This window comes from Eucyclogobius newberryi, unplaced genomic scaffold (genome assembly GCF_026437365.1).
Source record: "Eucyclogobius newberryi isolate DKJ021-1_F unplaced genomic scaffold, fEucNew1.0.hap1 SCAF_12, whole genome shotgun sequence".
In the NCBI taxonomy this organism is placed as follows: domain Eukaryota; kingdom Metazoa; phylum Chordata; class Actinopteri; order Gobiiformes; family Gobiidae; genus Eucyclogobius; species Eucyclogobius newberryi.
The window spans coordinates 11189460-11211699 of NW_027315746.1; the positions used below are offsets into that span (position 1 = coordinate 11189460).

Genomic DNA, 22240 nt, shown 5'->3' on the forward strand with positions numbered 1-22240 from the left:
CTCCATTTTACACTAGTTCACATGTTTTATAAGCAAGGCGTTTTTTCTATCTTAAATGTCACTTTCCCCTTGTCCATGAAGAGCAACTGTCTTTTTTAACCTTTACACATTGTTGCTGTGTTACCTGGATATAGTATTAAAGTCTTGGCCAGGTCTCAACATTCACCGTTTGATCCTGGTGTACGTTTGTGTGGTAACGGACTCCCCCCGGTTTGTGCTCTGCTCAGACAACATCGCGGCGGAGCTGGAGGCCAGTCTGGGGCAGCTGGAGGAGATCACGGGCTACCTGGTGGTGCAGAGGTCGTACGCGCTGGTCTCCCTCTTCTTTTTCAGGAAGCTGAGGGTGATCCGAGGGGAGGAGCTGTACAACGGGTGAGACGCGACCTCATCTGACCTCATCTTTAGGGATCCGAGTTTGTTCACCGCTCCAAAAACCCAAGGATAGAGAGCAACGACACAGCTTTAGCGCACATTTATGGATAAAACGAGTTCACGGGGCAAGGAAGCGAGCGATAGAAAGAATTATCAATGGAATTTCTCATCAATATGATTCAGTTTAAGATACTGATTGGCTCTACGGAGATTCAGACAGTTTAATATGGTTTGATTCAGGTTTTTTGTTGTGTTTTTGTCTTCTCTGTCAGTATTGTATGTAGTAACTGTTTTGTCTGTGCGGTTTGTTTTTTTTAAATTTTAAAACGACTTTAACAGTATTTTTTTTGTGTTCAGTTCAATGGGAATGTGCACGTTTCGTTTATTATCCGCACCCCAGACCAGTTTTAAACCGCGCAACACGTCTAAATGACAAATAAAAGCATTTAACTTTTGATTTTTTTACACGCGTTTGTGTTTTAGGAACTTCTCGTTTTACGCTCTGGACAACCAGAACCTCCGGCAGCTCTGGGACTGGTCCAAGCACAAGCTCACCATCCAGAAGGGACACATCGTTTTCCTGTACAACTCCAAACTCTGCATGTCCGAAATATTCAAGATGGTGGAGGTCACTGGCTCCTCGATACAGAACAAGGAGGACATCAGGAAAACCAACGGCGAGCTGGCGCTATGTAAGGAACGCGCTTTAGAAAAGAAACGGAGCCGCGTGTTTATCCGCCGTTAACCAGGGCGACGCAAGATAAGATGAGCCTTTATTTGTCCACACAATGGGGAAATTTCGGTGTTGCAACGCAAGTAGATACAGAAGAAAAGAACAAATAGCACTAATAGAAAAAACTCTTATTCTTAATAGGGAATAGAGAATTTTTTTTAAAATAAATAAAACGAAAAATAAAAAGATAAATAAAATAAAAATAAAAATATGAAAATAAGCTAGCATAAGACAAAATAATACTAATCATAGTGGTAAAGTAAGCACTCTTATTTACAGCAGTTATATGCACATGAATATGACATTATTGCGTATGAGTATTGCACATGAATATGACATTATTGCGTATGAGTATTGCACATGCATATGACATTATTGCGTATGAGTATTGCACATGAATATGACATTATTGCTTCCGAGTATTGCACATGAATATGACATTATTGCGTATGAGTATTGCACATGAATATGACATTATTGCGTATGAGTATTGCACATGAATATGACATTGCGTATGAGTATTGCATATGAATATGACATTATTACGTCTGAGTATTGCACATGAATATGACATTATTGCGTATGAGTATTGCACATGAATATGACATTATTGCGTAGGAGTATTGCACATGAATATGACATTATTGCGTATGAGTATTGCATATGAATATGACATTATTGTGTATGAGTATTGCACATGAATATGACATTGCGTATGAGTATTGCACATGAATATGACATTATTGCGTATGAGTATTGCACATGAATATGACATTATTGCGTCTGAGTATTGCACATGAATATGACATTATTGCGTATGATTCAGTCAATATTGCACAGGAGTATGACAGTTCAATGCTGACTTAATCATGTGCAATACTGTCATATTCATGTGCAATTACTGGGCCGCTGTTATAATGATGTTGTGAATGATGTGACGTTCTGAAGGCAATGTTTTGTCTTTGTTTACAGAAAGCTGATTGCTATTTATGCCTTTTTTTTTTTTAATCTGGTGCGCTTTGGTCTGTTTCAGGCGAGACTCATGCGCTGAACTTCACCTTTATCCGAGCCGCGAGCGATAAGATTTTGGTGAGGTGGAAACCCTTTTGGCCGACGGACTTCAGAGACCTGCTGGGCTTCATGGTGCTCTACAAAGAGGCGTAAGTTCACACTTCACCTGGTTTTGAGTCACAAATGTCAATAAAGTGATGCTGATCCACGTGTTCCATCCATTTGTGACACTTTAAATCCATCAACAAGGCAAGTTTATTTTTAGAGCACAATTCATACACAGGGCAATTCAAAGTGCTTCACACGACAGGAAAAAATGCATTAAAATCACAAAGACATGACGGAAATCACAAAACAGTTGAAGAAGAGTGCAAAGAAAATAATTTCAGTCACATGCACAGCTAAACATCGCTCTATTACATAACACAATGTATCCCGACCTGAGCCTGGTTCAAATCAGGGTTTTTCTTTGGTTATTCTCTGCTCAGATGTATCAGATAGTTACGGCACACTTTTTTGGTACACCACCTTCAAAAATAATCAATATATCCACCATTATTTATAAAGCCCTTTGCAATAATCGGTTTGACCAAAGTCCTTTCCATTAAAATCAAGGCAATACAAAGTGTAAAACCCCAGTGCAATAAGATAAGAAAAGCCTTTATTTTTCCACACAATGGGGATATTGCAGTGTTGCAAAACAAGTAGATACAGAAGTAGGAGAACAGATAAACTTATAGGAAGCTTTAAAAAAAAAAACTCTTATTAGAAAAAATCTTATACAAACAGAAACTCCTATAGACAGAACCTCTCATATTCTTAATAAGGAATAGAGGGAAAAAATAAAAAAATAAGATAACATAAGACAAATAATAATAATAGCAATAGTGGCAAACTAAACACTCTTATTAACAGCAGTTATATGCACATGAATATGACATTATTGCGTATGAGTATGACTTTAATTGCACATGATCAAGTCAGTATTGCACATAATTATGTCAGTATTGCACATGTTTATGTCAGTATATATGTCATGGGTATGCAGGCTGAGAAACAGATTTTCAAAGTTAGGGGCCTGGGGGGCCCCTAACAAATTCAGGGGTCCACAAGTGCGAGCGGCATCACGGCGTCATAAGAACAAGATAAATGTGTTGTTTTAAACCTGGTTATTAGCATGTAAAACAATTTAAAGTACTTTTATCTGTTATTTGATATGAAGAGCACAAATACTGAATCATATAAACCAGAGATCATGATCTTTAAAACTGTTTAATTCAATATAATAATGTTTCTTAGATACAAAATAAATACTGTTTACAGCATTTGACACAAGGCGATCTTGTGGAATATATGAAATCACGTCCTACAAAATAAACTACTAACATATATACATTGCCCCGAAAATTAGACCGAGCATTTCCGAGGACACGTGAACGCAACACGAACGCAGCGGCCAATCAGATGCCCGCTTTCATCGATATTACATCACGGAGACCGCTCGGCCAATGAGAAGCATGTCTGTCAAAACGAAACTTAAGCGATGAAAATGCCCCGAATATGGCCAAATTACTAGTTAAATCTTGATTTTTTTCGAGGAGGGACACGAGATTCAACTGCTTGCGGGCCCCGGGCCCCCGTCTATTTCGCAGCCTGGTATGACAGTATTGCACATGATTAAGTCAGTATTGCACATGATTATGTCAGTATTGCACATGGGTATGACAGTATACACAATACAGTGCAAACAATAAAACAAACTACAAGTGTCATCACATTGCTGAGTGTTAAAAGTCTGAATGAATATGTTTTAGGTCTGGATTTTAAAAGGTCTGTGATGATATATCAGCGAGCATCTGGTACCAAGTCACAGTGTTTGGCCTTACGTTTTGGTGCTGATGTTTGGGCGTGACCCTCAAAAATGGCAAACGGTTCCACTAAATCCACAGATGAATACGTAGGCACACCTCAAGGCGCATCGGTGTTCAGTTATGGGACGGCCGTTACCTCAAAGCAATATCTACTCTCTGGTGCAACACGATTTAATCTCCAATTGCACATTTTCTATTCGATTATCGAGCATCGTTATGAAGATCAGGGCCTGAAGGTTGTTTCTTTAGGCCCCATGGATACGTTATGTTCCCTATTATAACAAACTAACCTTTATGAAGCGCCAATAGACTCAAATTCAATATTGATTTTTGAATATATATTGGATGGAGGCTGATTATAATAATAATACATTGGTTTTATATTGCACCTTTCTGGGTAACTCAACGACACTTCACATATTAGTCTCCTTTGAATACGTTAGGCCTATGAAAGCTAATCTTTATTTAAACAGAATATAATAAACCGTATTGTCCCCGGAGAGACATTTGACCTGAAGCGCTCGATAACAGCGCGGATACAGATGTTCTATATGACACGACAACGAGAAGAAAGTGCGTGCGATGGTGAAGTGCAGTATGCGTCAAAGATGTGTTTTAGAATAAACTTTACTGTCATTACACAAAGGACACAAAACCTTCAGCAATGGCAAAGACACAAAAGTATGCAGCATTCAAATGGATTATTCTTCTTGAAGTCATGTAGAGTTCAGTACAGTAGACTTTATGTTGACTTTTTTTTTTTACATTGTCTTGGACGTTGAGAGCCTTTTGTCACCGCAGTCCTCTACTTTTTAAACATGTGCTCAAACTATCACGCTTTCTCCCGTGTTCTTCTTCTTCTCATTATTATTTTTTTGCCTTATCTGAAAATGACTTTATTTCAGCTCAAACCAGAATGTGAAAAGTATTGAGCGTAATGTTGTGCCGGGGATTCCTGTACAGGCTTGAGTCATTTGGGGCGGTCAAGAATCCATGGGTAAAATCTGTGCTTACAACTTGGAAAGTACTTATGAAAACACACATTATTATTATTTTTATTATTTTTTCTCTTTCTCCCGTGTTCTAAGACGAGCGTTTGAGCTGCTTCCAATGGAAACATTCTGACTAATTGTGCTGCAGATGTAATTAAAGTTCTGCTGATGACGATTAAGTTGATCATCGTCTATATTGTCATTCTCTGTGTATTTAAGTAGCTGTAGTTAAATCTGGTGGAAGGCATGATATGTCCTAGCCACAGTGGGGACCCTATTGCACATGTTCAGTTGGCGTAGAACGGCAGCCACATCTCTGTCAGTCAGACGCGAGGCAGCATCAGAAATTCTCTCTTTCAAAATTTCTCTCTCTCCTTGTTCAGGCCGTTTAAGAACGTGACGGAGTTCGACGGCCAGGACGCCTGCGGGTCGAACAGTTGGATGATCGCGGACGTGGATCCCCCGCCGCGGGCCACAGACGGCGAGAAGGACCAGAAGGACCCGGGGCACCTCATCATGCCCCTGAAGCCCTGGACGCAGTACGCCGTCATGGTCAAAACGCAGCTGTCCACCTCCGATGAGAACCAGGTCCAGGGCGCCAAGAGCGAGATCACCTACGTGCGCACATTGTCCACCAGTAAGTCCGCCCGCCGTAATCCTGACCGGGGTCATTTTTGGTCGCCGTGGAGCAGGTGGAGATCAAGAGTGACGACAGTGAATACCGCAGTACTTTTCCAGAGTAACAGGATAACAATGTTCAGAGGATATTATGTCGATCCAACAGAAATGTGTTAAAACATCTATTTAAATGTGTTAGTTGGGGTTTAATTGTCAGATAACTGTGAAATGTCTGTCAAATTAATCACAAAAGTGCAGAAATATCACACTATATCCTTATTAGAAAGTTTACAGCTTAACTTTTTTATTATTTTTTTGTAATTGGCTCTTTTTGTAGCATTTTAAACCAACTTCATATTCAAATGTTGTGTTATCTTCAAATGTGTGTCTGTCTGTCTGTCTGATGTGTGTGTTGTGTGTGACTGCCTGCGTGTTTGTCTGTGTGTGTGGCGTGTGTGTTGTGTGCGTGTCTGTGTTGTCTGTGTCTGCCTGTCTGTGTGTGTTGTGTGCGTGTCTGTGTTGTCTGTCTGTGTCTGCCTGTCTGTGTTGTGTTGTTGTGTGTGTGTGTGTGTGTTGTGTGTTTTGTGTGTGTGTGTGTGTTGTGTGTGTGTCGGCCTGTCTGTGTTGTGTGTGTGTTGTGTCGGCCTGTCTGTGTTGTGTGTGTGTTGTGTCGGCCTGTCTGTGTGTCTGTGTGTGTTGTGTCTGACTGTGTTGTGTCTGACTGTGGTGTGTGTGTGTGTTGTGTGTGTGTGTGTGTTGTGTGTTGTGTGCTCTCCCTGTGTCCTTGGCTTCAGTCCCACACGTCTCTCCCTGTGAGGCTCCGGTCACTTGCAGCTCGCTCTTTAACACGCTCTGTCAGTATCAATGAGTCACACAGTTGTATCCTCGCTCACCCACAGTCTGCCACGGCTCACTTCCAACTTATACACGTACACACATCCTTTGTCTTTGTTTAAGTCTGTTTCCAAACTCTTGTCTTACCTGCTCTTTGTTTTTGTTTTTCACATAGTAATTTCAACATTTTAAAAGCTTTGGTTCATAGTATTATTTGGGTTGTAAAAACAAGATACCAAAATACTAATCCATTCTAAAACTAGGATCAAAACTATACTTTCTTTTGATCAAATACTGATATTAAACAATTGAAAAACTTCAATAAATTAGAAAAAATGACCTTTCTTTTACAGTTTTAAGTTTAATGATCTTGAAGCTACTGTTAATTTGTCTTAAAAATAAGTTTTCTCATTATTATTATTGCGGTATCAACATTTGTATCAAGCTTTTCCTTAGTATTGACTTTTACATTTGAGTTTTGTGACTGTACCACTATGTCGACTACAGTTTGTTAGTTCGTTGTTAGATCTAGTCGCACTGTTTTCTTGAGTTTTGGGATCGTAATCCTTCCAAACGCCTCGTCTAACGCGCTTCCTTTGGCACGTTTCCTTCCTGCGTCAATCATCAATCTGCATAACACGCTCACAACACAAAAGCCACCTCAAACCCCGTGTTTACGTCTCCCCTCTGTCTCGTTTGGTCGCGCGTGTTGAGTGGCGACGCTGTCATTAGTACTTTTGCGTCGCCGAAACTGGCATCTGACAATGTGGTCGAGCTGGTGTCCGGCGCAGTCGTGAAAACCAGGACGACATAATGACAACGTGATCCGCCGGCGTCTTCTCCTCCCTGCTGTAATTTGTCATTCGTGTAGACGGTTGTTGCTTCTTTCTAACCGCGTCTCGGCAGGAAATCGACAGATCTACAGTATGCGCCGGCTCCGCAAGTGAATATGTCTTTATAACACATTAATAGAGCCGGATAACCATAATATCACACTTCAGGTACAGAAAATAACACTTTATGTCTTCTGGGCTTCTGTTAAATACAAGTAAATGATAAAAACATATTGTCTTTCGTGGGATTAACACTGAATTCTTATCTATTAATACATTTATGAGCTTTGGTACTCATAAATGATAGTTCAGACCGAGTATAGTTTTGAAGTCCTGTTATAGAATAGAACAAGAGCCACTCCTACACAGAGCTGGTCTGTTAAATCTCTGTACATTTGAATCGATTCATCTGAAATCCGTGTGATTAATGCTGAATTAGCATCTGATACAACAATAGTTCAGATGTTTACTAGAACTGGCACCCTTCATAAATATAAGCAGATTATGATAAATGTACATCTGCCACAGTGGCCCCTTTGAACTCACAGGAACAAAAATGTATTTGAAGTAACAGATGTTCAATAAATGACAGGTTATACTTTTTATTTCACTAAAACATGGACAATTATATTCAAAAATCTTGCTTAGTTTTCTCTAGTTTGACAATTTTAGTGACGTTTACCATTTTACTTATTATGATTAGATTTAAGAACTGAGCGTTGTATGCTTTCTGTCATTTTAAACGTATATTTAATTACTTTTTAATTACATTTTTCAACTTGTCTACACAACTTCTCCACAAAACAAAGCAACAATACAAGAAAGCATAAAAAACTAATGAAGACTGCGATCACACTTGCACCTACATGAACTAAACCTGGACAAGAACAGTTCCCACTTCACAATTTACTGAATGTCTCCCCTTGCTCATCAACCCCATTTCCTATTTAAATCTGTGTTGTCGAGTTAGCCTACAAGCCAATAACTTAAAACAATAAAAGCTCAAATGAAAGCTTGGCTCCTGTGTGCTGTAACTCATCCTTCTCGTAGACAGCGTAGCTTCTGTGTTGCTCTGACAGAAAACCCACACAGATCTGGACAGAGTGTTTATAGTGAGACGACCTGAAGAACTGGATTCCTCTGTTTACGGTGAAGGCGCCACGCGCTCAGGACCCGTGCCAAAGACTTATCTGGCTTTGATTTAAATGTGGACGGTCAAGTTACGAGCTGTAAGATTGTAATCGGAGCTCGCGGTGTTTATCCCCAAACGAAAAAGAGAACGACTAAACTCCATGCGATTTACTGTCTAGATCATCACGGTTACTCGTATTTTACGGACTATAAATCGCTCCGGAGTATAAGTCGCACCAGCCAAAAAATGCCTAATAGAGAAGAAAAAACATATATAAGTCGCACTGGAGTATAAGTCGCATTTTTTGGGGAAATGTATTTGATCAAATCCAAGACCAAGAACAGACGTTTACTGTTGAAATGCAGTTTAAAATAATAACAGATGAGAAACTTTAATAAAGTTGTTTAAAAACGTGAATAGGTGTCCTTATGCTAACGCTAACACCTTCAGCTACATGACAGACCTTGTCATCCCGATCATCCCGATTTAGCCACTATATTCTGTCTCTCAGCAAACAGTTTACTAAACGTGATGGCCCAGCGGTTAGAGACGTGGACTCACATGTGTGAAGTCTTGAGTTCGACTCTCGCTTTTGCCACAGTTAATTTTTTTCTCGGGTTTAAACATTAAGGTTTAGGCGTTAGGGTTAAGGTTAGGATTAGGGTTAGGATTAGGGTTAAGGTTAAGGTTAAGGTTAAGGTTAAGGTTAAGGTTAGGGTTAGGATTAGGATTAGGGTTAGGGTTAGGGTTAGGGTTAGGGTTAGGGTTAAGGTTAAGGTTAAGGTTAAGGTTAGGTTTAGGGTTAGGTTTAGGGTTAGGTTTAGGGTTAGGTTTAGGGTTAGTTCTGGGCTCCAGAATCGGGATGACAAGGTCTGTCTACAACTCGATGTCAACTCCACAAACTCCAGAGGAAGAGGAAGTGCAGATTCTTCTTCTGCGTCGCTTAGAGCCTAGAGCGCCCTCTTGTGGTTCTCAGTGTGAAAATAACAAATAATATCACATAAAAGCGCGTGGTTTGGAGCAGAGTCTTCTGCATTTGACTCGTCCATCCGTGGTCAGGACCGTAGCTGGATCATGTTGTCTGTGGTGCATGTTTTGGGTTGATGGGGGAATCGGAAGAAACCCAATCCAGACACAAACGTACCAAACATTTATAGTCATATTTTAACCTTTTATTGCCCCGTATGTTTCAGTTCAGAGTTAGGGCTGATTGAGGTTTCTATTTAATTAGCTCTTGTCTTTTATTTTGTGGCAGTTTTTCTACAAAGTCAAGTACATTTCAGGACTCGCTTTGTGCTTCGTAGACTTTCAAACAGAGCCTCATTCTGTTCTCTTAAACACATTGTCTCTGTTTTATTTGTCCTCAGAGCCGTCCGTGCCGCTGGACCCGTCGTCTTCGGCCGTGTCCTCGTCGCAGGTCTTGCTGACGTGGAATCCTCCCAACGATCCCAACGGGAACATCACGCACTACCTGGTCTTCTGCCAGCGCCAGTCCGAGGCCAGCGAGTTCTACAAGTTCGACTACTGCCAGAAAGGTGCAGTCCCGTTCACACCGGCCGACTCACACGTTTGTGGTTTCAGGCTGACACGCGCTATTGTTATTCAAATGTCACCGAGTTCAACACAATGTCATTTCATCAGTGTATTATTATTATTCATTTGTTTAATTGATCTCACTTTAATCTAAGTAAGTAAGTAAGTAAATTTTATTTATATAGCACCTTTCACAGACAGAGGTCACAAAGTGCTTCACAAAACACAGAATAAAACAATAAAAACACAAAAAACTTACAGTGAACAATACATATACAACAATATACAGTAAAATCAGTCCGTAAAACAAGTGCATTTAAAAGGCTTGACTAAATAAAAAGGTTTTAAGCTGACCCTTAAAAGCAGTAACTGAGTCCAGTGACCGTAGGGAGAACGGAAGATCGTTCCAGAGTCTGGGGGCAACAGCCTGGAAGGATCGGTCTCCTCTGGTCCAAAAACGGGTGCGAGGAACCAGCAACAGTTTCTGGTCCAAGGACCATAGTGAGCGAGAGGGAGCGTACGGTTTGATCAGATCGCTGATGTACGATGGGACCTGACCATTTAAAGCTCCAAAAGTTAAAACAAGAATTTTAAACTGTATCCGGTAGGAGACCGGCAGCCAGTGAAGGGCTTTAAGAATGGGTGAAATGTGGGCCCTTCTATTTGTGCGGGTTAAGATCCTCGCTGCAGAGTTCTGGACCAGCTGCAGACGAGAGAGTTCCTTCTTGTTAAGACAGGAAAACAAACTGTTACAATAGTCCAAACGTGAAGACACAAATGCATGAATTATAAGTTCCAGGTCATTTTGAGACACCATTTTCCTGAGCTTAGAGATTTTCCTCAACTGAAAGAAACAGTTCCTCGTCAACAGCTTAGAGTGGTGCTCTAAAGACATGTCTTTGTCAAAGACAACACCCAAGTTTCTAAGACTTGGTTTAGCAGTCTGACCTAAAAGTACTGGTTTATCCCTGGAATGGCATCATCAGGGGCAATAATCAGAGTTTCTGTTTTGTCAGCATTTAGCTGCAACGAGTTTTGACTCAGCCATTGTTTAATTTGCACTAAACAACTGACCAAGGAGTTCAGCTTCTGGATCTCAGAATGTTTAAAAGAGCAATAGAGCTGAATATCGTCAGCGAACAGGTGATAGGACACATCACTAAACTCTTTAATGATCATTCCCAGGGGAATTATATAAAGCAGAAATAGGACGGGACCCAAGACGGAGCCCTGAGGAACTCCACACAACAGATCAGCTGAGTCGGACATTATTTGGTTTGCAGCAACACTAAAGCTCCGACCGGATAAATATGAGGAAAACCAATGAAGAACTGACCCCGACAGTCCAATCAGGTCCCTCAGTCTGTTCAACAGGATATGATGGTCGACAGTGTCAAAGGCTGCAGACAGATCCAACAGAACTAAAACAGTGCATTTCCCAGAATCAGCAGACATCATAATGTCACTGGACACTTTGAGCAATGCGGTTTCCGTAGAATGATGTGTTTTAAACTCACGAGTGCGACTCATGGATGTATTATAGATGCAACCGGGAAGAGTTTTGTTGTGTAAGAGCACGGTGCCGCGAGCAACCACCACAACTAGTTCTGCGCGTCGCCCGCCCCAGCCTCCGCGTCCTCATCGCGCCACCGCGTCCTCCACGGACCCCCGCTCCACACCCGCTCCACACCCGCTCCACACCCGCTCCACACCCGCTCCACACCCGCTCCACACCCGCTCCACACCCGCTCCACACCCGCTCCACACCTGCTCCACACCCGCTCCACACCCGCTCCACACCCGCTCCACACTCTGCTTCCCTGTCACACTCGTACGTTTCAAACATGCCACACGCTCCTCTGCGGCGCCTTGAATCAGCCAATACATCCATGGAAGCAGCAGGAGGACCGCAACCGTGTTACAATAATCTGATGTGAAACAGAAAGTCCGCGATGACGCGGAGCCAACGCCGTAAAGTGACAAAATGTAGAGCCACCACTCCAAACACCAGCATCACTGTCCCACACACAACGTTTTACAAACTAATGTCTTATTTTAAGTTATGTCACAGAAACGCAAATTAATTCATACTATAACTGTTTACAAATAGTCTGGTGACAAGTTAATTAGCCCTTTATATATTCTTTATGAGTTTATTAAGTGAAATGTTGCTGTTTTGGGGACAAACTTATGTGAAATTAAGTATAAAATGTGTTTTTTTTTAGGCAGAAACTCTATTTGTTTATTACAATGAACTATAACGTTTATTTTAAAAAACGATTTAATATGCTTTTAAATGGTTAACGGAATGTACAAAACAAATTAACCGATTAATCGAAGAAAAAATCGATAGATTAATCCATTACAAAAAGAATCAATAGCTGCAGCCCTAATCGACCAATATATTGCTTATTCCAAAGAGATACAATATAGAAATGTGTATAATATATCCATCATGTCCATGTTGCAAACGTGCAAATCTTCCATTGAGATCCATGAGGTAAAAGAATATAAAAAAGTAAACATAAACAGCAGAACAAACATAACTGGTAAATACACATCACATCATATTGTCAATACAGCTTTGAATCAACAACAAGTTTATTTTTAGAAAAGTCATCGTGACACAGTGTTGGAACCAGGTGACTACAACTGAATCCTTTTCTGCACTGGAACACTCCTGGACCAAAGAGGCATCACACAGACTATATTATTATGATATTTAAATGCACTTGTACCTAGTTCTAGTCCTGCCACAGAATGATTTCCTCTGCTTCTTCACGCCCAGTACGACGGCTGTACAGTACGTTGTCGTGCCTGGCGTGTTTGCTTTGCTAAACTGAACTGTGTCACGCCTGTCACACATGATCCACTAATGCTCTCGTCCAGATAAGAGATGGAGATGTTCAGATCTCTGCGATACATTTGAACCTTGAACTGTTCACATTACTGGAAAGCGTGGGCTGAGACCGACGCACAGCCACGCCTAAAGTGGTCTGCGCTGCTGCTGCTGCTGCTGCTGCTGCTGCTGCTGCTGCTGCTGCTGCTGCTGCTGCTGCTGCTGCTGCTGCTGCTGCTGCTGCTGCTGCTGCTGCTGCTGCTGCTGCTGCTGCTGCTGCTGCTGCTGCTGCTGCTGCTGCTGCTGCTGCTGCTGCTGCTGCTGCTGCTGCTGCCCAGCTCTAGGCGTGACTTTCCTCTTTGAACAAACTCCCGACTGAGGAAACGGAGTCTGCAGGAAGCGAGTGTCTCACACGATCTACATCAGCCGAGAGGAGAGCGGTGCTGCAGTCGTACACAAAACCTCTGTTGCTTTATAATAAGTACACCTTAATTAGCCTTAACAGTTAATTATTGTGATTTATGCTTGTAACTACTCAATTAAGGAGTTAGGGTTAGGAGTTGTGGTATTAATTAAGTTGTTATTACCTAATAGATTCATAATTTGTTCATTTTGTTACCGATTAATCATCTTAATGAACTGTAAACTATGCACCGTTTTATTTAGACAGAGAAAAACATGTATGAAATCTCTGTGTTGCAACAAAATGTCTAAAATGGTCTGTACAGGATTAATTATCGATTTTTAGAACGTTGTTGGTACCACACATTTAAGTGGCAATAAACTAAATCAGCAGTGTTTGTGTGCTACTAAACTGTGTACATTGTGTTTTAATAGCATTTTTTTTACTGTTCCCTAGTCATTTTTGGACAGATTTTGCAGCTTCCTGATCAATAATGGCATGTGCGCTGCCTCTAGTGGTCATTTCGGTACTGCCCTGGCTACAGCAGGTGCCTCTCGTTACAAACACCTGCTGCAGGGGCGGAGTTTGACGCACGGATACTCGTTAGACCAATCACGCCGTTTTACACCTCCAGACTCCACCCCTCAGTGTAACAGCGCTCTGCGGCCGCGTCTGAATGTCTGCACTATTGCCCACAGGGGGCGCTGTTTGGGGCCATTTTTAGTGCCGCACGACTGTCCAGCAGGTGAAAAACTAGCGCTACTAACGGCGACAGGCCTTTAACTGGACACAACACGACCCAATGAAGCAGGAGAGCCTTTTTTATTACAGAAATCTATAGTTTTGACCCTGTGGCGAGAGGAAAGTAGTGAGCTGGGTGCACTATATTGTCTGGTAAATATTGCAGGACTACGTAGTGAATGAGGGCTTATGGGCTGGGGAGGACATTCGGACACTTGTGTTTGTGCTGAAACTGTATTGCAGGTTTCTAGATCATTCCTCAGACGTCAGGACCCAGCAGGGACATAAAAACAAATAAAGGAGTCAAATGTAAACCAAAATGTGTGTCCAGGCTTTTAGATAGGATTTGAAAACACCCCGTCCAAATAATGTTGTCCGGGGGTACGGGGGCCGACTGGGCGAAATACGAGTAGCTTCGGCATTCTCCGGACAAATAAAAAGTACTTAAAAAATGATGGTAAAGCCAATATGTGTATCGTGGTGTACTTTCTGACGCGCGCAGCATGCACATTTTCACCTGTAAACAGTAAACTGTAATGGCGGACGACTGTCAAACGCTTCCCGGCCCGATTTAATGATAATATTCCCTTTTTTTCTCTAAGATTTATTAATAAAATGGCCGTCCACATTTCAAAATACCCCGTCCAAAATACGGGAAGACGGCCCTCCATCTAAAAGCCTGTGTGTGTCTTAATTCAAATAGACCAGGGCAAAAGCAGCTATGGTTGTCGAGGTGGTTGTGTTCTGAAAGTAGCACAGTTTTTCATAGACCGTGTACAGTATTTTAAACATGGGTCCCACATTTAGTCCGACCTGTATTTTATTGTGTGTGTGTGTGTGTGTGTGTGTTTTCTCAGGGTTGAAGACGCATATCCGAGGCTTGACACGGAAGGACAGCGGCGAGGAGCAGAAAGGGAACCAGACAAAAGAGCACAACACGGACAAAAACTGCTGCACCTGCCCCAAGACGGAGAAGGAGCTGAAGAAGGAGAAGGAGGACTCGGAGTACCGCAAAACGTTCGAGAACTACCTGCACAACGAGGTCTTTGAAGTCAAGTAAGGCGGCGGTCGATGAAACGGGCCGATGAAACGCAACGATGTGCTCCACGGAATGCTTGAATTATAGTAATATAATTTTCAGAAACATGAGCGCAGCTAGAGGCGAGCGATAAGTCAGGATATAGATACTGTATTTTCCGGAGTTTAAGTCGCACCAGCCAAAAAATGCATAATAAAGAAGAAAAAAACATATATACGATGCACTGGAGTATGAAATGTGGTTGCAAGTGTGAAAATAACAAATAATATCACATATAAGTCGCTCCGGAGTATAGTATATAAATATAAATATAAGTATAAGTCGCACACCAGCCAAAACTATGTGCGACTTATAGTCTGGAAAATACGGTAATATTGTGAATGTTGTTTTGAAGATATGCCAAATTTTAATATCTGTTGTATCGTTTTTAAGAAAAAAGTAATTATAATAAAAGTAAATTAGAAAAAAAGCCACAAAAACATAAAACATTTAATTGAAAATAAATAAAATAGAAATAATTACATAAAAAATAAAAATGAAAAAGTTATGTCGTAAACTTTTTCAAAAAACACAGAACACGACAGAGAGAACAGAGTAAACGGAGGCAACAAAATCCATCCAAGTACCGTATTTTCCGGACTATAAGTCGCACTAGCAAGAAAAAAAACGTATATAAGTTTCACTGGAGGATAAAATGCGGTTGCAAGTGTGAAAATAACAAATAATATCACATATAAGTCGCCCCGGAGTAGTATAGTATATAAGTATAAATATAAGTTGTAGTAGTAGTAGTGTATAAGTAAGTCGCACCCCGGCCAAAACTATAAAAAATGGTGCAACTTATAGTTCGAAAAATACGGTAAGTTACGGAAGACATTGTTATTTAATTTGTTTTAATAAACGGGGTATTACACTTTTATGTGGTACTAATTGTCAACACGTAGCATATATATATATATATATATATATATATATATATATATATATATATATATATATATATATATATATATATATCCTCCCCTCTATTCCATCCTTATTAATCTTGATGAATGTCGTTCAGACGCAGCAGACGGCGTCGCGCAATGGTCGGCATCGCCAATCACACGACGGCCCCGCCCCTGACCGCGGTGCCGGACGACGAGGACGGCGAGACGTTCGAGAGCACGCGCACGGTGGTGGCGGTCCACGACAAAGAGACCGTGGTCCTGTCCAACCTGCGGCGCTTCACCAACTACCAGGTGGAGATCCACGCCTGCAACCACCCGACCGACCAGAGCAGCTGCAGCATGGCGGCCTACGTCAGCGCCCACACCCTGCCCGAAGGTCTGTTTAGCCCTGCCAGCTTTGCACTTCTGCACTTTTGTTTTGTATAAGCAGACTAGTTCAAAGTGCTTTACAGAACAAGAGAAGATGCATAAAATGAACAATACAAACTAATAAAAACTGAGATGATCATTAAATGTACTTTAAATGAGAAGAGTGCAGCTGAAACAGATGAGCCTCGATCTGAACATTGTCAGAGTAGAAACTTGTACTACATCTTCAGGAAGACTGTTCCAGATCCAGTGTTGTGTACAAAGATTTCATGTGAATCTTATTTCGAGGAAGTAGATAATTGATAGTTAATAATTATTCATCATTTACTGTCGCATTCGTTTTTCTATGGAATTCTTACTTGCTTGATTCCTTTCAACCATTTTTCTTTTAAAGGCACAGTCTGTTCCTCTATAGCCAAAAAACTGTTTTTATTGCACTAAAAATGTATAAAAATCAGTGTCCTGTGAGAGGGCTTGCATCTCCACATCTCCTGCTGGTTTCCATGGAACTGTGTTTCCATTATCTATAATATTCCACAGTATGGCATAAAAAATACCTATCTGCATGGAAAATGTTCTGAAGTATGGTTTTATTGGCTTTCTATTTGCATGGAATTACGCAGGCGACTTTCCACCTCCAGAAAGTTACGTACTGTGCCTTTAAGACTCAATGATGTTCTATCAAATTAAAGGGGATGCCCTTGACTGACCTGTTTTAAAGCCAATTATAATGGCATAATAAGAGTGGCACTATTAATCAGCTAAACGTGACTTTCTCTTGCCTTCAGTCACCATATTTCAACTTTAATGTGTTTGAAAACATATTTAAAAAGCCTCGATGTGCAATAGAAGTTCAGCGACTGTCTGACCTGTCGACCACATAAATAAAAGTTAGTGACAGCCCCACATAACGACTTTTAATCGACTCTCGTTTTGTGTCTTCCCCAGCCAAAGCGGACGACATCGTGGACCCGGTCGAGTGCAAAGTGACCGAGAACACCGTGCACATTTCGTGGAGAGAACCGAGCGCTCCGAACGGCATGATCATCTTATACGACATCCACTACCAGCGTCTGGGCGACAGCGAGGTGAGCCAGCACGCGTCACCATCGCGTCACCATCGCGTCACTATCGCGTCACCATCACGTCACTATCGCGTCACCATCGCGTCACCATCGCGTCACTATCGCGTCACCATTGCGTCACCATCGCGTCACCATCACGTCACTATCGTGTCACCATCGCGTCACTATCGCGTCACCATCGCGTCACCATCGCGTCACCATCGCGTCACTATCGCGTCACCATTGCGTCACCATCGCGTCACCATCACGTCACTATCGTGTCACCATCGCGTCACTATCGCGTCACCATCGCGTCACCATCGCGTCACCATCGCGTCACTATCGCGTCACCATCGCGTCACCATCGCGTCACCATCTCGTCACCATCTCGTCACTATCGCGTCACCATCGCGTCACCATCGCGTCACGCTGTTATCACCTCGGCGTCGGCGTGTCCTCGGGCGCAAACGTGTGTGTGTTTTCTGTCCCCGCGATGTCCCGTTAAATGTCATCAACCCAAGAGTCTGTGATGAGAACGACACGCGCGGGGCTAATTGTGTTTGTGTTTGTGCGGCGCTCAAACAAGAGGCGGCGCCGCGCGTTTAGTTGACATTTTGAAATTTGATCACAGCGATATATGTTTAGTCTGATAAGGCCAGAGAGTGTTTGTGTTTCCATTGCAGTGCAGGTACGAAAGGTTCAAGTTATTTTTCAAACACTATGGAATAAAAATGTAAAAATCATGTTTTTTTCTTGGTAAAGGGGATTTATTTATATATTTTTAAATGTAAACAAGTAAAAACAAGAAACGGGACCAGAGAGCTGGATAAAAATAAATAAATAATCGTAATAGTAATGATGATGATGATGATGATGATGATGATAAATATAAATAATACAAAATTATCATAATGTTACAAAATGACAAATAAAATGAAGGCACAGCAAGTCCAACAGTCAAGTCCCCTCTAGTCCAAAGGCAAAGACGAATTTTAAAGTTTTGGTTGATATTTTAAGTTTTTTTTTACAATTGGTATAGTTTTAATTTTGATTTTTACAGTTGTTGGATAAAATTTGTCTCTGTGCTTCAGCGAATCAAGAATTTCTCTCTGAACTAGTCGATTTCATACACGTTTTCAATTTTGTCAAATCTAAATTCCAGTCCTACACATTCACGACTCTCAGAACGATGAGGAATTAGCGCCGTTGCTACAGCTACGAACGATTTAAAACAAAACACTGAATCTTTTCGAATGAGAAAGAGTCTGAATCTGAAATCCTTGAATAATAATAGAGAGATTGTAAAATGACATCTAAACTATGTTCTGTCTTGTCTTTGTGTTGTAGGAGATTCACGACTGCGTGTCCCGGAAGAGCTACAGAGACAATCAGGGCCTCAAACTGAGAGTGATTCAGTCGGGGAACTACACCGTGCGAGTCAGAGCCACGTCGCTGGCTGGAAACGGCTCCTGGACCGAACCCACTTACTTCTACGTCCAGGACACAGGTCGGCCACAGCAGAAATATGACAGACGTACAGACTTTGACAAACTTTACTGAACCACGAGGGAAACTACTGGGACACAGCTCAAAAAATATGATGTAAAAACAATGTACCTGTGGTTCCTTGATACTTTTACAGGGTTAAAATATAAAAAAATGCTAATTATTTACACATACATGAGAAACTTTGTTGAAAACGAGAGGAGCAATACCACAATATATATATTTTTTTAAATGATTATGACAACACAAAGACAAGACAGAACATAGTTTAGATGTCATTTTATAATCTCTCTATTATTATTCAAGGATTTCAGATTCAGACTCTTTTTCATTCGAAAAGATTCAGTGTTTTGTTTTAAATCGTTCGTAGCTGTAGCAACGGCGCTAATTCCTCATCGTTCTGAGAGTCGTGAATGTGTAGGACTGGAATTTAGATTTGACAAAATTGAAAACGTGTATAAAATCGACTACTATCCCTGTTTGGCGGCTAATTATTTTCTTTTCAATCAGCTCTTTTTGCTTTTTATAATAGATATTCATATTTCAGATTTATATATACTCCGTCTCAATATATACAAATCATAAATAGAGCTAAATATATGTAAATGTGACATTAATAGAATGTTAGCATACCCATATTTATATACACTGAGCAGGACAAAATGTATTGAAGCTGTGCTAATTTATTATTGTATTTTTCTAACATTTAACGTTAAAAGAAGTCTTGTACGGCCCAAAAATACTTACTTAATACACAATACAATACAGGAGAAGCTAATTGTGTTTGCTTTCTTAAAATGACAAGAGGAGACGCTAAGTTTAGTTGACATTTCAAAAATCCAATCACAGAGATGTCATTTGTCTGACGTGGCAAGAGAATAGTTTAGTTTCCATAGTAATGCCATAAAGTAAAGTTATTCTTGTAAACAACAGAGGACACACACATTGTCGCCATTTACCAATATTCATATTTACCTCATAATGCACGTTCTTGCCCTTTTGTTTCCAGATCCCATGAACATCGTGAAGATCGCCGTGGCTCCGGTCATCTGCTTCGCTCTGCTGCTCATCGTGGCCATTGGTGGATTCGTGGTGTTCAGGAAAAAGTAAAACTCCCCTCTCACATCAGCACATTCGTCCATTTTTGTGTCTTCATCGTTGTTAAACATTTCGTTTCCTTCCAGTCAAACTCAGGGTCCCAGCGGTCCCATCTACGCCTCGTCCAACCCGGAGTATCTCAGCGCTAACGACAGTAAGTTTAACATATCATCACCGTGACAGGAAACGCACAAAAACATCGCGTTTGTTGCTGTCTGTTCTTGTCTTGAATTTTATCTTACTGAAATCAGAAGTCAGTGGTGGGATTAAAACTGCAGAACCCGATTTTGAAACCGTGAAAGGATTAAGTCGATTCATCTGTTTCACAATTTAATTAGAATGAGGGATCTCTCAAACCCTTTGGCACGTCGTTTGCATTTACACGCTTGACTCTTTTGGCCACATGCACAGCTTTAGATGCACTTTTGCGAATAGAGAATAGAGAAGTGCGTCGATTAAATGTTTTACGGTGATCTGATTTAGGCACAAAATCTTGATTTCCAGAGCTGTAGTCGACTAAAAGCGTCCTCGTTCATTATCTCCCCGACCATGTGCCTATTTGTCGAAAAAAGGAGAATGAACTCAAACTATTCCCAAAAGTCCAGCTGTCTCATTCCATTCCTTCTCCTTTCTACTGAAGTCCCAATTCCAATGAAATAATTAGTCGACTGATACAAAGACCGGCGTTGCCCAACTTTTGAGGCCGGGACCCCCAAAATAATCACTTATCTGACCCGAGATCCCCACAGTTAAATTAAATTGTTGCAGGTGATGAGTTTCAACCAGAAAAACATGTAAAATCAGCTTTTATATAGTTTATTTGACTAGTTTATCTTTTTTTTTGGACCTAATTTTACCAAAGCATATTGGTTTCAATATAAAAAAGTTGTATCTTAAACTCCTCCTCATTATTTTAGACACTTTTCAATCACAGGCGTGTTTTTTATTGCTGGAAAAACACTTTGAAAAACATGCTTCTTACACTGAGCGTTGAGAAAAGTGTAATGCCATACTGTGGATCACTGCGGGCAAAGTTACGCACTGCATCCTTTTTCTGCTTATGCAAATGAATAATGAGGTTATTGAATCCATAACCATGTTTAGAAATGGCACAGAACAGAAACTCTATCAGTATTAAAAGCTTTCCGTTAATGAAGGACCATCGCCTCACCGACTTAAGGTCTCAAAGCAACATTAGACGGCAAAACAACTTTAATTACTAACGGAGACAGAGCAAATGCACTGCCGTTCTGTTTCCCTGGAGACACATTAACTTTTAAACGATAAAGACCAAAGGCTGATCTCATTTCAAAACACGAGCGAGTATGTGCAAATGTCAGCGCTGACGTTACGAGGAAGTCACTGTGACGGTCATTGTCCGCACACAGAACTGTTATGGAGAAAAGTTGAGGCTCGTAAAGGACTGAACTCCGGAGCAACAACAGTCATCAGAAAGTATAAAGATGAGATCATTTACGTCTTGTTATTTAGTTTGGGGCTTTTTTAAATCTTGTGTCCTGATAAATAAATAATACAAAATAATAATAACGTTCTAATGATTTTTGATAGTTCTCTTATTTCTTTTTTTGATTTGTCATGAATCTGAAAACAAAAAGTCACAAACGAGGACTGTGCTTTGGGGATATAATGCAACTTTAAAAAACGAATGATAATTATAGTTAAAAAGAGGTGAAATGTGATCAATAAAAGTCATGCATGAAATAAAGTATGTTTTTTGTCAGTACCAGGGAGGTCGACATCATTAGGTTTATAGATAATCGTGATTTTTCGAAAAAGTGAAAGATAATATAATTGTTACAGTTTTAGAAGCAAAATTTAAACATTAAAACATCAATTTACAGTCTAGTTTTGTTTGTTTTTTTAATCTGGCCATTAATGTTCCATTGACTTTATCATTTAGAAAGTTTAATTAAGCTGGTCCTAAACTTGAGGAATGATAATGTTAAACCATTTAAATGGAAGAAAATTAAGGATTTCACTATTGTTAGGTTGGCGCGTCAATAATCAAGCATAATTGTTTAATCACATTAATCACTAAACACTAAAATCAGAATCCTTTTTTTTTAAATATTTATTTTATTTATTTTATCTATTTTATTTATTTTTGCTGGGGTCAACTTTTTTGCAAGATTTTTTTCCAGTAAAAACAAAAAAAATATGTTTTTTGCCTTCATCAAATGCTGAGTGTCTTTCATAATCTCCTATTAAATAAACAGATTAAACCAGGCTCTGACATCACTCACATGCGTTTGAGTGGTTTTCATTTGCCAAAACCACCTTA

General features: G+C 40.6%; 1 protein-coding gene across 1 annotated transcript in view; it reads left to right on the forward strand.

Annotated features, from left to right (window-relative positions):
- Positions 1–22240, forward strand: part of insra (insulin receptor a) — a 95760-nt gene that overhangs the window by 65150 nt on the left and 8370 nt on the right. The window contains exons 5-15 of the mRNA XM_072440783.1: positions 228–372; positions 856–1064; positions 2139–2265; positions 5363–5616; positions 9764–9931; positions 14770–14968; positions 16015–16277; positions 17219–17358; positions 18682–18841; positions 19850–19946; positions 20025–20092. Coding sequence (XP_072296884.1) covers positions 228–372; positions 856–1064; positions 2139–2265; positions 5363–5616; positions 9764–9931; positions 14770–14968; positions 16015–16277; positions 17219–17358; positions 18682–18841; positions 19850–19946; positions 20025–20092 — 1830 coding nt within the window. The remainder of the gene's footprint in view (positions 1–227; positions 373–855; positions 1065–2138; positions 2266–5362; positions 5617–9763; positions 9932–14769; positions 14969–16014; positions 16278–17218; positions 17359–18681; positions 18842–19849; positions 19947–20024; positions 20093–22240) is intronic.